Source organism: Gobius niger, assembly GCF_951799975.1.
Source record: "Gobius niger genome assembly, chromosome: 12".
In the NCBI taxonomy this organism is placed as follows: domain Eukaryota; kingdom Metazoa; phylum Chordata; class Actinopteri; order Gobiiformes; family Gobiidae; genus Gobius; species Gobius niger.
In genome coordinates, this window is record NC_136863.1 from 21,704,952 (window position 1) to 21,723,143 (window position 18,192).

The 18,192-nt window shown below is 41.7% G+C and overlaps 2 protein-coding genes across 10 annotated transcripts in view; one reads left to right on the forward strand and one right to left on the reverse strand.

The window, feature by feature from the left end:
* Positions 1-6,958, reverse strand: part of plekha5 (pleckstrin homology domain containing, family A member 5) — a 103,164-nt gene extending 96,206 nt beyond the window's left edge. For 4 of the 9 annotated variants that reach the window (XM_079567932.1, XM_079567936.1, XM_079567934.1 and 1 more), the window contains exons 1-3: positions 6,738-6,958; positions 6,556-6,632; positions 5,612-5,669 (exon numbers count right to left, since the gene is read on the reverse strand). In XM_079567932.1, the coding sequence (XP_079424058.1) occupies positions 5,612-5,669; positions 6,556-6,632; positions 6,738-6,829 (227 nt within the window). In that variant the 5' untranslated portion in view covers positions 6,830-6,958. The remainder of the gene's footprint in view (positions 1-5,611; positions 5,670-6,555; positions 6,633-6,737) is intronic. The other 5 variants (XM_079567940.1, XM_079567937.1, XM_079567931.1 and 2 more) reach the window with 2 other exon arrangements.
* The window catches only part of LOC306971938 (1-phosphatidylinositol 4,5-bisphosphate phosphodiesterase zeta-1-like), a gene marked incomplete at both ends in the record, with an annotated part of 35,161 nt that continues 23,813 nt past the window's right edge, over positions 6,845-18,192 (forward strand). The window contains one exon of the mRNA XM_079568377.1: positions 6,845-6,988. Within this exon, the coding sequence (XP_079424503.1) occupies positions 6,845-6,988 (144 nt within the window). The remainder of the gene's footprint in view (positions 6,989-18,192) is intronic.

Consider the following 18,192-nt stretch of genomic DNA (forward strand, 5'->3'; position numbering starts at 1 on the left):
ACAGCGTAGGAACACAGATAAAATGGAAAAACACAAATCTGCCAGATGCTCATTGCTCTCTCATCAACGTGTCCTGTAGTTTTTCCCTTTGCTTTAAATGTTAGCAGCGAAAACAACAAAGGCACTTCATTCGCTGCTGTCACTGCTTCTCGCTATATGCAGCAAAGCACTCCTTGCATCAGATATCGTCATTTGGATTGGGCTGAAACACATATGAAACGGTTGGACTCACTTGACCGAACATAATTCACTCTTAATCTAATGGGTGTCATATTTCTTTTTATGTCAATGGTTTGCGTTTATGTGGCATAGCGTAACAAAGAGCCGAAAGCGCCCGGAATTCTATCTTCGGATTTGCCTTTTATACTTGTCAAATTGCTGATGTGAGGCTTAATTTGATTGTTGTCAGATGAAAGAACTAGGTATTCACATGTTTCACAATACACACGCAGATCCCATAATCTGTCCTTCACCTGTTCTCGTTGGACTTCGCCTGGCCGGTGCCGTCGCAGAAAAGAGAGTGAGAAGAAGTGCTGTCTTGGCCCCGCTTTTGTGGCAGGGTGCAAACAGGCTTATGGCCACCTCTAAACAACTTTGCGAGTCCCTTGTCTAAGAGCAACAGCCGTAACTGATTCCATTAGCATCTGACCTTTCCTCATTCAGCAGCCGCAGAATAATCAAACATTGGGATGCGCGACGTCTCGACACCACGCCGTCCATGTCTTGCAAATTCTCTTCAAATCTGAGTGTCCCTGGCAACATCCTCTGACACCGAGTAACCTCGAGGCAAGTCAAAAAGTCAGCAGGTGAATGTAAGCGTCAATCTACTGTTCAAGACGTGCTTGGAAGCTACAGCCTAAAAACTGTGAAACATAACTTATCTACTCTTTTATTGTGTCACTCAGACATCTAATGTACAGGTTTTGTACCCATTTCACGTTATGCAACCGTCATTGTATAACTTTACAGATCACAAAGATTGTTTAATGCTCCCCATGCTCACATTGGCCCCCCATATACACAAAAAGCCGCACAGCTATTGCCCTTTGCCAGTTTCCCCCCCTATTGTTAACATGTGCATAGACATTTGAGATGTAAGCAAAATGTCAGCAGTGGCAGTAACAGCTAAAGGGCACGACAGCAAACGTGACTCAAATAACATGCTCATGAAGCCTATTCAAAACCTATGTAAACCTGCATTTGGCTTTTATCTCGAGCTGGGCGGGATTATGAAGACAAATTGGCCCAGGCTTTGCTTACAATCACTGGAAATGATGCCGCTTAATGTCAAGCGGACCATAACTCGTATCAGGCTGTCCTCTCCCCAATATTTGTGGAAGCATTTTTATTGGCAGTTTCACATTAGCTCTCTGAACGTCTCAAGCACCGTCCCAGGCACTCATCATCTACGGCAAACTTGTCAGCAACTCCCAAAGTCAAAACAATGAGTCACTCACAAACAAATGACTCGGACATGTTGTAAATGATCTAATTACTAGGACGGGATAAAAAAACATAAAACAACAGAACATGGTGTGTTTGGCTGCGGTCACACAGCTGTGAGTGCATAGCTTGAATTCTGAGCGTGTGTGTTAAGAGAGAAGTACCACAAGTAGGGATGCACCGATACCACTTTTTCTAAAACCGATACGAGTACGAGTACTTGGATTTAAGTACTCGCCGATACCGAATACCGATACGAGTACAAGGCATTTTCTTCAACATTCTTACTTTTTTCACAGCAGATTGGTTTGTAATTATGAAATTTACTCCTTTAATTTCCTTAAGTAGGCTACACATTTAAGAGCAGTTATTAGAATTGTGCTGATGCCATTTATTTATTTATTTTTATTTTCATTTAATATAATTTTTAATTTTTATTGCACTGTCCATCATAGACAGAAAAGCCCATGTCCAAAAGCTTCCCAATTCCAGTGCTTTATTCATATATTTTTATTTAACAATAGTATTGAAATGGTCTCTTTTCGTCTTTACTTCAACTCCGTGTGGATTTTCTCGTGTGTTTGTAGCAATTTAGCGAGAAGCTACAGCGTTTTCATTGTTCTGCTGCAGCTCATTTTCGCTCAATATGGACATGCTGTATCTCTTTTATTTGGATTTTCTGAGGACTTTTTAGTCGCTGGGTTAGTCTTTCAGAAGAATAAACCCCTGGGCTTAAAACGGCGTCAGAATGGCCAAAAGTGCGCTAGCCGCGAGTTAGCAACGTTAGCCTGTATGTTGTAAACACTGCAGCACTAACAACATTTAGCTCTGGTTAAATCCAGCACAGACTCTGATTAGAGAGCGCAGTCTGTAATAAAGTCAGCTCTATGTGGAATATTGTATTTCCACTAAAGAATTCTCCAGTTTGTTGCTATTTTCTCTCCTCAGCTGAGAGGTGCGCCTCGTAGGTGCGCTGGCCGCACGTCAAATGGTATCGGTTTCTGGTATCGGGACCTCATGAATGAGTACGAGTATGAGTACAAGCCTGTGGTATCGGCCCGATACCCGATACTGGTATCGGTATCGGTGCATCCCTAACCACAAGGCATTGACTATAAGTGTTGAAGCAGCAATGTCTTCGAGGTATGTCCCTGCTGAGTTTACCAATACCTAAGACTACCTTCAGGGACATGTTTGTGATTTCCTCCTCCTTAAATAGTTTTTGCAAAGATTGACCTGGGGGTAATGACAGAGGAGTTGTTGTGCATGTGCCAGGAATATAGAAAGCTGTCATCTATTAAGCCCTGCTCCTGCATGACAGCGATAGATATTCTGCACAATAAATGGGACAAGGCATAAACAGAAAGGCTATACCTACCTTATATTTGACCTTTGCATATCCACATGTGGTGCTGCCGGTCAATGCAAGATTATATTTTTGGACCACTTTTGCTATAAAGGCATGAGCAGAAATGGTCCCCTCAACAAGTTTAAGAGACTCACGTGCAATAATCACAAATTCGTCCTTGTCAAACCCTTTCAAATCCTTGTGCAAGCCCATTTTTCAATCAGCTATGAAAGCGTGCTAACCCTACTGCCTGATATATTCCACCAACAGGCATTATGAGGAAGAAATACAAGGAGCTATTCGCTTTCTTCTGTCGTAATGGTAATGCATATCTGAAGTATCAGTGCTGATAGCACTATACCTTAAAAGGAATGTGCTGTTCTTTAATAATGGAAGTAAAAAGAGACTTTTGTGCAGTGCATCTTATCATAAAGCATTTTTAAGTAAGGATTAAACAACGAGGAGCCGTGCACTATACAGTTTTAATGCACGATGCAGAGGAACACTACTCCACGAAGTGCATTAAAACTGTATAATGCACGGCTCCGAGTTGTTTAATCCGCTTATACCATGGTCACACAAACTGAAACCCTTTAATGTGGTCTGTTTGCTTTTTTTTTTAAGTCCAGGGCGGGAGTTATTTTATGTTTTAAGCTGTTTTACCTGAAACTAGTTCCAGCTCAAATGGTTGTTGTTACTATGGAAACAGCTGCAGAAGAGTGATTTAACTGTTGTCGGACAAATTGTGCGGTATTTATCATATTCCGGAGTGTTCGCATGGGCGCCGCCATGAATTGTGCCCGCCCCTTTTCTCCTATCAGTGAACTTGGGACTGGAGAAGTCTAGATAAAATAAGTTACTACACGAAAACAAAGACGATTTTCGGCCGTGCAGAGAAACGGTGCAGTGTTGACATGTTGGTGCAAATGAACATTAGACATTTTAAACAAATCAATCGACTAAACATCAGATTTGAGTGGAGAATATGTTCCCTCGTTCTCAGTTTAAATGAACGGGCTTCACGCTCGACCGGACATGTCAGAACAACGGAAGTGCCGAGGCAAAGCAAAAAGAGGCAAAAGTGGGCGGGGCGGAATAAGGTGAATTCATACAGTTTTAACGCACGCCAGTTAGCCAATCAGAATTGAGTATTCACCCAGACCATGGTATAATGGTGCATTCATGTGGACTGGGGAGCTCATTTTCCCGAGATGTGACGTCATTGACCCCAGTTGGTTTGTATTTCATGTTGTTTTTATGTGGGAAAGTGCGGATTTTTATGTCATCAAATAAAAACGATATTTTATCACTGATTAGCGCTTAGCTGAGTTAATCATTTAAATGTGTTAGCATCTCAAAAGCTAAACATTAGTTTGTTTAAAAAAATATCACATAAATGTACTTTTTGCTAACGTTGGTGACAGGCATTTCACTTATAATTTTGTTACTAAGAGGATGGCGACAACTCACACTAAACAAAAAAAAAAGTAGCAGTGTTAAACTAAAAAGCTCACATTAGACGATAAAAGAACACTTCCTATTTCATACAGTAGTTTGACAAAAACTCAGATATAAGCCCCTTTTATATAAAGCTATTCAACAACATGTGCATAGCTTCACGTTTTAACACATCTCTGGCAACAAGGATAATCACCATCACCATTATAAGTGACAATATGGGTGTCCTGTGATTGTAAGAAGACACATTCATCCAGCAGCGTTCCTCACGTCTCGAGAGCACTGCTTTGCACTTGCAACGGCGTTCATCTCTTGCATGCTTTTGTGGGGGATGACATGGCTGTTGCTTCTCCTTAAAAAAGCATGAATGTAGTCCCAGAGTCTGCTTTGCTTTGCGCTGAGAGCAGGGAACAAAAAAAAGCTCTATATAACATTTCTGCCTTTCCGTTGGACTGCCTGGCAACCTGCCACATGAAGCCCGTCAAGATTCAACCAGGAAAGTCAAAAGAAAGAGAGGGGATCGAGCGAGGATGATAAGCCATAATATCCTGAATACACAGCCTGGATATTGCAGCCACTCATTCACACTCCCGCATCACCGAGGATGCACTGTGGCAGGGAAAATGATCCGCAAATTACTCATACAGGCATGCTTTGTGATCATTAGGAGTGATTCATTAAAAATAAGCCCCTTACGATATATTTGTAACAGAATATTGTGCTTGTGATCTGGGACTAAAGCCAAATACGATGAAACAAGTGCTGGTTCAGAGCGAAAACATAGCATAAAGAAACACCGTCTAAATCCCAGTCTTTCTGCGGGAGGAGAGGAGACGGGAGCATGAAGCACACATACTGTATATAACGTCTTCCTCTGCCCACACAAGAAAAAATGTTCAAATGATGGCGAAATAGAGACTTTTCTTTTAATAATCCAGCAGTATCAAGCGCTATGGCGAAAAAGTCTGCTTTGGTAATGTCATTTCAAAGTGTGAAATAGGAAACCAAATCTTCAGGATAACTGTCAGGAAAGAACGTGTTACACTTTGGCTAAACTCTCCACAAGTCAACGCCGCCTCAAGTGGTGAAATGAAAGCAAGAGCAATGAAGATGACAGGTACCAAACATGGGCCAAGTCTGTGTTTGCATACCAGTCTAATGATTAACTTTGTAAGATAGGCCCCTACTGTGTGAAATAGGGAGTAAAGGTATTGACTTTACAGCACGTGTTACGTAATAGCAACTCACCGTTTTAAGGGTTTCAACAACAGCATAGGAGGGATGTCATGTCACACACACACACAGCCCACTCAAAGGTTGGAAATCGCCCAGATTTAAAACAAAATGAAGGATAACACTTACTTGATGAAGCAGCGTGCTCCTTCGAACGTGTATCCTTCTTCCCATCCCGTGGGCAGATCTATGGACCAGAGTTGGTGGATCAAACAGATGCTGTGTGTTGCAAATTAAACTTGAGCTCCAGCATCCAGCCCCAACAGCTGTCAATGCAACCGATGTATTAACATTACATTACAAGCTCTGCAGTGACTTTAAAACACTTGTGGGCAAAAGATGATAATAATGTCAAGCAGAACAGAAAGTTTATGTTATGGGTGTAAATAATATGGGAATTAAGGACAAAATCAGTGAAGTGATTAATTAATTAATTAATTAATTAATAAGTAAATATTATTAAGATTTTCTTTTTCTTTTCCTTTTTTTACTCAGAGAGGCTTAAAGTTTATGTTGTGTCAAAATATAAGATGATTTCATTTAATACGTTTTTTTAATGTTATTTTTCGCATGTTAAATTAGCTAGTTGCGAAGTTTTACAGCTAACACCACACCTGGCTAACACGGTCTAGCTTAATTGCAGCGCCACCGCACGAGGGACTGGTCAGTGTGGTTTTTTTAGCGCGAGGCTTTACGTCATGTGAACGGTCAGCTCAGCGCAGTTTGTGAATGACTTCAGTGTGATGTAACGCCACGCGCTGCATCAATAATAGTCTCACGGTGAAATTACACTTTGCACGTTTAAGCAAAAGTATTAAGTGGGCAAGTTCTCATGTTGCTAGCGGCGGACGAGCGGGAGGTGGACGCAGGGCTGAAGGAGCAGGACAGGGCTGACTCTGGAGAGCTCGAGCGCCAAAAGCCCTCCTGTGGATTTTGGACACGGGTGTCACAGCCGCTGCGCTGACAGGGAAGAGTCACGCCGTACGCGGGCTGGACGAAGGCAGACCATGTCATGATAGACAGACAGACAGACACTGGGGGGGAAACTTGGTCCCAGTTAAATGACAGCTCACCTGGAGTTTTCCTGTGGCCGGTGATCAGCGCCTCGCCGCTCACGGGATGCAGCCAGGTTGTACTCTTGGCTTCTTCGCTGGTAAGACAGGGAAACACACTGGTTATATGGCTCATGGCGAGTTTGCTGGAAGGAGAATCGTACAGTGATAACTTAAACGTTGTTCAGAGAGAGGATATTTACTTGATGAAGAAGAGGCGTCCATCCCGAGAGACCCCGTAACTCCATGTAGACGGCAGACACGATATCCACTCGGGCTGTAGCTCCGCCGCCATGTCTGGCAGTACTGTATGACAGTGGCGCGGCACAGCTCCGCACTCAGCGCGTACGCGGAAACCCTGGCAACGGCGACTCGCGCACAGCAGCCCAGGGGGAAGAGCATCAGGTACAGTCACTCCACCACCGGACAGGACGGGGCGACTGAGGGGGATAGCGTGAGGCACATCTGATCACTGTATTAGAATAACTATCTGTTTTATGACCAAGATGGAGAATAGAAATAATAATATTAAAAAAAAAACACGCTTGAACTTGAAGTGGCTTGCCCTTCATTATTTAGCAAAACTTGGCAAGAATTTTTTTTTTTTGTGGCTATGTTTTGATATTGGATGGATGTACGTCATGCACTCTCAAATGTGATAGGGGGCAGGGTCACATAAACCTATGAGGGAGCTCCAGGGCAAAATGAGCAGCTGCTGCCCCCTCCAAAACCACACACTCCTCCTGACCTTATACCTTTGTGCGTGATGCATGTTTTTCATCGATCAATATCTCGCCAGAAATGCGCTTTAGTGTGTGACTTCTATCACATGACAGAGTTTGTTTTTGTCAATTAAAATGGGATGCACTTTTCAGAATAAGCATTACAAAAAATGTATGCACAGTTCCTAATCCCTAGACCAGACGAGTCAATGGGAGCCTCAGTTGTTCATGTCCCCCCCTTGGGAACCCATTACTTGTTTTTTTTTTGTTTTTTTTCAGTCTACCCCACAGCAACGCCTGGACCTGGACGTGACATCAAAAGACAGTCACAAACACATATATTGTACTAATGACCACTATTTCAACTGTAGGTCTCCCTGGTGTCCACCCCGGTGTGTCATTGTGAGGAGAAACTGCCCCATCAGCCTTTCACCCCACACAAAGAGAGACATCTAACACCGCTGCGCCTGACTGTTTGTGGGCATCATGTTGCATTGTGCTGTGGATACATGTGCCGCGCGGTGTTTTTTAAGGAGGCTGGGGGCGGCAGTGGGAGGCATAAGCGCATCTCCCACATGGTCAGGTTGGTAGGCTAATGCGCTCTATTGGGAGAAGCAGTAGAGGGGGAGGTGGGGGGGAGCTTCAGCAATCACCTGGTCAGATGACACTAACACTGGAGTCTTTGTTTGTTGTGTTTAGACCTACTTCCTGGCTTCTCAAAAGAATATTTCCCAGTGTCCCATGTTAGTGTAAGTTATATTACTGACCGAAACCCCTTTAAGTGAGAGGGGGGGGAAATAGGATTAAAGTGTTTTACAGTCAGTGACACATCATAAAAACTGTAATAAAAAGAAAGATTGAAGCCAAAAACTATATTGCAGAAAAAGTCTATTTAAATATTACAAACAGAAGCATGCAAAAAAGGAATATCATTTTAGTTTTGTGTCCTATTTACTAATTTGTGACAATTATAATATCATTACATAGACAAACATAAGACTACGTGGCTCTGTATGCACCGTTAATTATGTTTCCACCGAAAGTTGCTGATGCTTTTAAATTGTTCAGTCATGTTGCAACAGGGTTCTAAAAGGGATCTTGAAAAGCGTTTAGAGGCTCTGCTCAGTACTTAGCTTTCGTCCCATTAATAGGGCCCGGCGGAGTGGAAACGATTGGATTAGAGCCTGAGAGAGCTACCTGTATGTGCTTGTGCACCTGTGGGATTTGAAAAGAGGCTGATCACTGTTTCTCAGATGACTGTATAGGACTAAATTGTAAGCGTTAGTTCATGTGTGGTCAGCCAGAACGGTAGCAGTATCTTGGCTGTCTCGGTTTCTGGGTTAGTGAATTGTCCAAGTTTCTAAATCAAAGTAAATCATTTATGGCAGTTGTAAACCAATTGACTAGGTACCTCCATAGGGGATGTGGTGAAGGATTTTACAGTCTATTTTCAGGGTTATATTGAGAATTAAATTTAATTGCCTTTTTCATAACAATAATAATACTTTTGTTTTTGCGCAGGCTTTCAATCAGTCCATGCTACAATTCACAAGTCTGACTCTTAATCCGAGACATCACAAACTTGTTAGAAGAGACAGAGTCTGAGCCTTCCAAATAATCCAAGTCCAAAACTCTGATCACCCATCTCCAGCACATTTCTCCCCAGCTGCCGACAGTTGCCAAGGTGAGTAACACCGAATAAGCCTCCATAACTTATCTGCAGCATCCAAAGCACCGGCCAGATTAGCGGCCACCAGCAGGAATGACTGAAGCACTTTGTTTCATGGCAGAGTGAACAAGCCAAATACAGTGCAAGGGCTGCTCATAGCCAACCTGGGCAGATTTATTCAAACCTTTTATCGTTCGGTCCCAAATCTCTGGCATTCAATAAATGTCACTCTCCACTTAAGCTCCGGCTGATAAGTGTTACACTCCATTCCCGTGGCTGGGCATTTGCATTTGCTCCATGTCGTTTTGCGTGTCCCAAAAAGAAAGAGTTCTGAAAGACATACAAGAACGTCACGCATGTGGCCTCTTGTTATATTTGAGATCGTATAAATACAGACTATTTATTTACACTGTTTAGTTAACTCTATATAAGAAGTTTTGGTCATACATCTTTGAATCCAGCCACAGGCCAAGGTTCTCTGCTCAAAGCTCAACTAATAGTGTAGAAGGTTAGGTCTGGAAGGTCATCGGGATCAGCATTGCAGATCACAGCACACACAATTAGAATCATTTGTAATGGCAAAGTAACAATGGAAGCTTGGTTCAAAGTTAATGGGGAAAACGTAATAGGAAAGTCTCAGAAGGAGACTGCCGTGGATTGCACATATATGGAGTAATATGTTTTGTAGACTGTTGTGAATTGTGGTCAATGATGTGAAACGTCTTCTTACTTAATTGCTTTACCCGAAGAGGCCGGGGGTTGTCTCGGCGCAAAGACACAGGGCAGACTGGAGGCATCTCTCTGTAATTAATGGTTGCACATTATCAAGCAGCTGTTCCAGAGCTTTGTTCCGCTGCCAGCTCAGCAATAGCCCCAGTGTCTGCCTGCGCTAGGTAACTCACAGAGGAGCCACTCACAATATGTGAAGAAGACCTCTCCGTAGGCCTGTGTCTTTTGCGGTTGGATAATTGAAATGAAAGCACTTAGTATATGGCCAATAGTGCAGTCGTGTTTACGCCAATCTTAGGTAAACAAGGTGACGTAATCTGCTCTTCTTTCAACACATATTATCATTTGACAGGCATGCTGCGTAAACCACAAGCCAGGGCTGCTATTACGACCAGTCCAGTCAGCATGTGGGGCTAACAGGCAGCTCTGGAAAAATCACCACTAATTCAGTTGTAGCGGCGTCATTATACAGTAAGGGCTGCCTTTAAACAAATACTATAGGTCAAAGCTCCACAGCGGGTCACCTGGCAGAGTGCACATCACATCCACGAGGTCCTAATATGGAAACAAGAGTTCTTTCTCATTTATTTTGGAGAGGGCAGCATGAAAAATGGAAAATAGAATGATAAGGGAGCAGGGGGAGACTTTTGGCCATGATGTTACTCTAGAGTTTTATTATCACTTCACCAAACTTTTTTTATTTATCAAACTTTCTGCTTTGGTCACTGGTGCAGAAGATTAAGAAGTGTACCCTCCTCTGGTATTTGGTGTACTGCATTTGACTACTTTTGTATAAGTATGAGTATTTCCACAAAAATATCAAGACTAAAGGTTTGAAGCATATGGGACCTTTAATGTATTTTGCTAGATACAATAAATACAATACACTAATAATACAATACTAGCTAATGTTCCAATGTTGCAAAAACATTACCTGCGATTAACCAACTTTTTCCTTGATAGAAATATATTTCGAAACCTATGACACTGCTCTTCAGAGCCAGCCAAGTTGTTTACAAAAGGCTCACTAAGTTTTGAAACATCAGGGGGGGGGAAGGTGCCTGAGAAGTCTGTAGTTTTCACCAGCCTCTTGTGAATCATTTCATTGAATCAGTGCTACTCACGGCGGGGATGGAAACGCCTCTCTGTCTGCCACACTGTGATGACCTCATCGCTCCCACAGTCCTACGGGGTCGAAAGCGTTTTTTTCTGAGCCCCGTGTTTTATGAGATTTCCGCCTCTGATATGTGTCATTACGACTGAATAAGTGGCTTCTCCATTTGGTAATTAGAGGATGGTTTTTGAGCGCCGGAGTCAGCGGTGAGTGAGAGGAAGCGCCGTGGAGCTGTGAGAAAGCATTCATAGCCAAAATGTAAAGAAAAACATCACTGCATATATTATGAATGCGGGCTTATTCATGTGACAAGGGGCTGGCTGTGAGCACTTCGCACAGAATTTGGGTAAAAGGACTCAAACTTAACTATGTGTCATGGAAAAGGGCGTAACAGCTGCTGCTTGCATTAGACACGGCGTATGTAAAATAACATTTAGCTTCCTCATAATATGATCTAGTCAAGTCTAATAGGCAGACTAAAGTGAATGTCCAAAATGTGGCTCCTTGGTTTGGAAACTATACGTTGTCCAACTTGAAACTTACGATTAAAACATTTCAGCCAATCAGTGTTGCTTTGTACACGTGTAAATAGATTTGTCTGTAATGAGAAGTGTCCGTTTTAGGTTTTTTATGTCCGTATTTAAATGTGTGCGTGTGTAACGGCTTGTCTTGAGCATAAATTTAAAAAAAATCTTCTAACTCATAAACCTTTCTTATTACAGACACAAAGCCGAACTGGGAGGTACCCTATTGGCCGCGTCTCTCCCTCCTCATGGCCCCACAGAAGTGTTTAGGTAATTGATTAGGTTGGTCATTAATCAGTTTGAGCTACTCTGCTGCACTGCACACGCATACGCTCCAAGTCTCTCCAATGCTTTAGTGCACAAGTGCTGACATCACACATCCGGACACATGGCACCGCCCGCTTTCATCTCCAAGAGTGCAGCGGTGTGCCCCCGTCCTGAGTCTTTATGCTTAAGTAGCACATTATAGATCAGTTATTGGGTGGGACTGGAGGCGGCGCTGAAATGAAAGTGCGGTTTTTAAAGGGAGATATAGATCACTGGGCACTTTTGGGAACGCGGAGGGAATTTACATTGCAGGGAGTGTCATGTCTGATGTACAGTGTTAATAAAGCCAGGCGAGTGGAGCTAAAATCATTCACGGAAAACGCACAGAGATGTAGCTTTTGAATTAGAGAAGATGGCTCGAATGGCCCACCAGTGCATACTGCCATGTTGTTGTTTGGCATGACACTCTCCCCACCTTGCCTTCATTGTTTGTGTTCTCTGGTCTGTGAATGGCTGAGTGCGCTTTCACTAACCGTTAGAGGTGGAAAAATGCTTTACATTTACCATGTAAGATTTTCACTTAGCAATTCTATAATGAACAATAATTACAATCTCAACCCATTTGTTTTGAACATCAGCTTAGCTCAAGGTCTGGAGCTGGATCTTGGCAATGGGTGAGGAAATCACTTCTTTTTGGTCCTCATGGTGGGGTGCTGACATTGCTGCAACACCACCCTCTAGTCTAGTGGCAAGGGGTGACTCCAGGAGGTTGGCTATAATATGGAAACCAATGAGGACGTTACACATGTCAAAAACAACTTAAATGCGTGGCCTCAAATATTGTTTCTAGATATACATTTTTTCCCAAACTGACGCTGAGTATCACTTTTTTAAAGGAATAGGCCAGTGTTTTTCTATACTGAGATATGTTCTTACCTGAGCTTAGACGAGTTGATGCGGACCTGTCTGGTCTCCTCTATGGGGCCAAACGGAGGTGAAGTTAGAAGTGACCAAGCTCTTCCACATTTTCCCTATTTAAATACGGATATGTGAGCGTTTAAACGATCCAAGTATAGTCACACAAAATTAAACATGTCAATTTTCTAAGCGGATAAAAAGGGGTACTATATTGTGAGGCGTAATAACACCTTAGGAGCACTTCGACGTCCACGCCGTAATGTAATAGGGTAAATAGGGAAAACGTGGAAGAGCTTGGTCACTTCTAACTTCACCCCCGTTGGCCCCATAGAGGAGCGGAGGAGAGTTTAAATGCTAACAACATCTTTGGTGTTTTTGCGTGACGGAGCGCACGTGTAAAGACCAGACAGGTACGCATCAACTCGTCTAAGCTCAGGTAAGAACATATCTCAGTATGGAAAAACAATGGCCTATTCCCCTAACCCAGCTGGATTTTGTTGCATGCATTTTTAAAATCTTAGCTTTGGGCTTTGGGCTCCTTTTTTGGAACATGTTCTGTAGGAGAAGATTGAGCTGCCTTCATGAATTCTCTCTCGAATGGTGTTGCTAATGTACTGTAAATGGGGAGTAGTGAGGAATGACACAACTACTAACTACTAATACAACTACTACAACTACTACTATAGTGGCATGATTCAAAATGTTGCCGGGGATCCAGCTCCAGACCTTGAGCTAAGCTAATGGTCAAAACAAATGGGTGGAGATTGTAATTATTGTTCATTGTAGAATTGCTAAGTGAAAATCTTACATGGTAAATAGTCTCAATTTACAAAGCATTTTTTCCACTTCTAATGGTTAGTGAAAGCGCACTCAGCCATTCACAGTACTTTATTTCTATTTATTTTTGTTCCCCGGGCACTGTTGCTGCCCACAACTGTGATGGGTCAAATGCAGAGGACAAATTGCCCCACAGGGAGAATAAAGTACACCGTTTTTGTTGTTGTTTTGGAATTGAGACTGATATTGGAGTATAATCTTCCATAATTCAGCAGTGTGAAGGACTTCCTGTGTTTGATGGGAAAAACAGGGCAGTGACGGACATGGGACAGAGGGCAGTGGGGTCATGTGACCAGCTGAATAAGATGATCCACTCAAAGAACATTTTATGTACAAGCATTCCTCTGGGAGAGCTATTAAATTCCCAGCAAGACCAGCTTACACCAAGTAAACAGCTGGATAAATGGTGCTGTTGTCCCGCTAAATGCTTATCATGATTCAAAATGTTAGACGCCATACTTGATATTGTGGTAACTACTACCCCAAATCCTGCATGTGTTCAACCAAGTCAGAGATATGAATTTTTAAAGATTCTGTCCCATCTATTCCAAATTCATGATGAAATGATTTCTTAACGGTTCTGTGCACCCAGTCCCTTTAGCTTGGAGTATGTCTTTGACAATACAGGGTGCCCCCAGCAAACCTTTTCTGATGGTCATCTTTATGTATGAACACCTGTGCAGCTATTACAGGCCCGGAGTTTGAATATCCAAGGTCACCCTCTGTAGCTAATCAGACGTTTCATCATAGAGTCAGTAACACCTTTGGCTGGATCCAGAGTAGCAGTAGAAGTACCAGTAGTATTTTAGCATTTCTTTTGCATGTAAATTTCATGTCTCAAACTTTATTATTTTTACTAAACCTTTGCCCATTTTTACATTTTCTTGGCTTCATTATTGTGAGTATACAGTTTTAGCTTGATGAACTCAGAGCTCAGAGCTGAGGTGGTGATGAGCGTAAGCAGGATGAGAACTCATTGACTTAGTTTGTGGAATGACACACGACTTCCTCGGCGGCAGAGGTGTCGTCAGCTCTCCAAACGGATGAATGAGGGTGATTTATGAAGACACTGCCAGGAATCAGGCCCATATCATCCCATTATACAGCTATGACGTGTTGTAATTTATTCTGTGAGACCTGAGATGAGCTCGAGTTGAGTGGAGTCTGTCTCACAAAAGGGGCTCAGTTCTGCAAGAACACTTATGCATAAAAGAGAACTGGGGGGAAATGTTTCAAAAAACAGAAATTGAAAGTAACCAGATATTTTGCCAAGTTACTTCAGTGTGTGTATTCAATCTCAAAAATAAATACCATATACCATGGTCTGGGTGAATACTCAATTCTGATTGGCTAACTGGCGAGGTTGGTGGGTTAAAACTGTATAACGCACCATTAGTCCGGCAACAGTTAGATCATGTTTAGCTGTTTCCATACTAACAACAAATATTTGAGCTGAAGCTAGTTTCAGATTTAAAAAAAAAAAAAAAACACCTGCCCCGGACAGGCCACAATGAACAGTTTCAGTTTGTGTGACCATGGTATAAGAGGATTAACTTGGATACAGTTTTAAGTACAGTTGCAGAAGTATAGTGGTGATTATAGAAGGCATATAGACAGGTTTAGAAGTAGACTACAGCATATCGATGTAGTTTCATTCGATTTTGTTTTTGTTGACAACACCTCCACTTAAGTACTAATATTCGATCATGCTTATCGTTCTCAAACTTGCATATGCCTTCTATCCCTGCTAGGTTTGTAATGTTCTCTTCAAGGTTCTCTTCTGTAGCATGCTCAGTACACAGCAGCTCATCACATAAATACTTGCTTTAACCATATGGCAGATGACCCATGTCAGCAACTGTAAAAGGGCCTGATAAATTAGAAGTGAATCAATGAGGGGGAGTGAGGACTTGTGGGAAATCTGAGCTCATTTCCTCTCGATAAGCTCCAGTAAGCATAAGTGAGCTACATTGACGTTTGGGTGTTTACTGTGCCTCCTTCAGACGTATAAAAAGTCACTTAACGTAATGAAAGAGCTTCTCGCTACAGTTAATAGAAAAAAATGTCTGATCTGATTTTACGAACAATACATCCATTCACTTGAATACAATGTATTCATGGATTATTTGTTTGTTGGAGTCACAGATTGTCCTCGGCCTGTTTGCAACGATGGACCTTAGGCAAAGCGTTGGGATTGTCAGGGAAGGGAATGTGATTTGTATGGCACGAGCACAAGTCGCCCAAAGGGACACACAAGGGACAATTTATCATTCACTCCATACTCGGTGGTGGTAATTATGTATGTAGGCACAGACCCCCTTAGGAGAGACTGATAGAAGTGCGGCTGACGCTCCAAACACCGCCAACCACTTATTTTTTGTCAAAGTCTGATAATGAATTGTATAGTCAGTGTGTCTTTCAGTTGTTCAAACGTCATCATCAGTAATATTTTACACACATTGTACTTGAACATTGATGTATATATACAATATGTACTCATAGTGTGTGGATACATACAATACATATGTAATCATGTAGGCTGATAACACATTGGATGACAAAATTGTCTTTCTATGGCATCATCAAAGTCTAAATTTGTCTGTTGGCAGTGCTTTAGTGGAGTCCTGTCCCGTTCGTGGAGGGCATTTGTGCACCATCTGCTTTCTCTGGCGGGACAGTCAGGCTCAGGCAGAGAGGGGGTGGTATCAGCCAACCCCAATCAATATATATTGATCCAGCGCTTATCTTAAATACAGGCCGGCTGATGAGATGTCACGCTTTGGAACAGCAGCAGCTAAAGGGTTTAGCTAACCTTGTTTAAACTACAAAAAGTATATTTGCAACCAAACATGAGCAGTTTTAGAGCCACAAAAGTGACATTGGAAATAATTCCCAAATGTTGCTGTCCTCGATGGACCAAAGTTCATTTGAAATGAAAGAAAACAACACAAATATGAAAATACTTCTTTTTATTTTTTCAAAATATGAAAATACTAACTCTCTTTAATCCTTAACGCCCTCATAATGTATCTCATTTTCATGACATTTTACATCGTCAGTTCCTCCACACAATTGTCATGTAATTCAATAATAATAACAATTTGTCCAGACCAAATGACTTGCATTGGAGCAGTCTGGTAATTAATCGGTTACTTAAAAACCTGTGACAAAAGAAGAGCTGTCAAAACAGCTTTTACCTGAGGGGAATGGGTGAAAGTAGTGCCACACTCCCTCTTCCATTGCAAATATCTGAAAGCGAAATGCAGACAGACTGGCACGCTTTTATATTTATATGCCTTTGCCAAGAGCTGATAGGGTTCCATTGTGAGGCGCACATAATATCCTCCAAGATGTTTACACTTGTATTTACATAAAGTCACTGTACATGTTTAATTCAACAGAAAACAGCATTTTTTATTTGGAAATACAACACTGCATTGTATCTGACACCTTTTTCTGTAGCAATGCTATTGTTTTTACCATATTAATGTTTAGATACACGACAATCTCTTACTGAAGTTTGTCCAAATATATATAAAGATCGATCAAATTAATTATATGGAGGGTGTGAGAAATTGCGTTGCTTTCCATTCCTGCTAATAAGGCTCCGCATTTTTCAAACATAAGCTCGGTTATAGACAGTGTTTCCGAAGCTTGCATCTCGTTTTCCTCCATGGGTTTTAAATAGCTCTTTGATACATGCACATGCATGATAGTCCGTGTTGTTTTAATTTTATCTGATTCTTCCCTGTGGCAAAAATAGTGGTGCCCTCTGCATGGCACTCTACCTGCCTCATTGTGCACACCAGGCTTTTCTGATCCCATCTGTGTCAGCTCCGAGTGACAGGCGGCTGCAGGATGAACTTTTATTTGCTCGTATTAAAAGTTCACAATTAGACTTTGTATTTTAGAAGGTTTAATTATTTACTTTTTCAAAAAGAGAGGGAAACATTATGTTGTGCAATGAATCTGAAAGTAAATTCAGCCAAAATAAATCTTAAATGCAGAGATGGGGTAGACCTGGTAGCCTGACAATCTATCACTGACTCTACTGAAAGAATATGATATTTTTACATGTTAGCAAACAAATACAACAAACAAGCAACAAACAAACAAACAAACAAACAAACAAACAAACAAACAGCAACACTATGTGCACAACAAATAAGGATTAACCATTTTAGCGATGGGTTTGAGCTGGGCCAGTGTTGCCATATGGCAGATAACAGCTATATCGGCTGTCATTGATTGACTGCGGAATTCTTCCGCAGTCAATTATTGGTTTTCATGTTCTTTATTATTATTCCTCTTCCATCTTTTTCCCGATTTTCTCCAGCTTTCAGCACCTTCATGCTTTGTGCAATTTATGCAAGTTATGCATCAAAACGTTCCGCATGTTGAGGAGAAGGGTGCTATTACTTTTGGGACTTCTACAACTTACGGTTTTTCCGCAATCGGCCAAAATGTCGGAGATTTTTCCCATTGACTTATAATGGGGCTGCCGCAAATCCATGCTTTTCTGCACTTTTTTCTGCATTTTATGCAATTTCTGCACTTTGTGCATGTTTAGCTTCTGCAACTTGTGGGTTTTGAGAAAAAATTGGCCTTCTGCAGTTTTCCAGTTTTTTTATACGGGAGTTTGAAATTTTTGCATTAGTGTGTATGGGGGAATCCAGCCAATGGGGAGACTCCAGGCCTTTCAGCCATTTGTGCAGCTTCTGCCAATCAAGCACTTTCAACAGTTTGACCAGTTTATGGAATATAAAAAGTTTATGCAATATTAACAATTTATGCAAATTAACCACTTTATGGGATTTAACCAGTTAATGCATTTTAAAGCGTTTATGCAACTTAAGAGTTTATGCCATTTAGGATTTA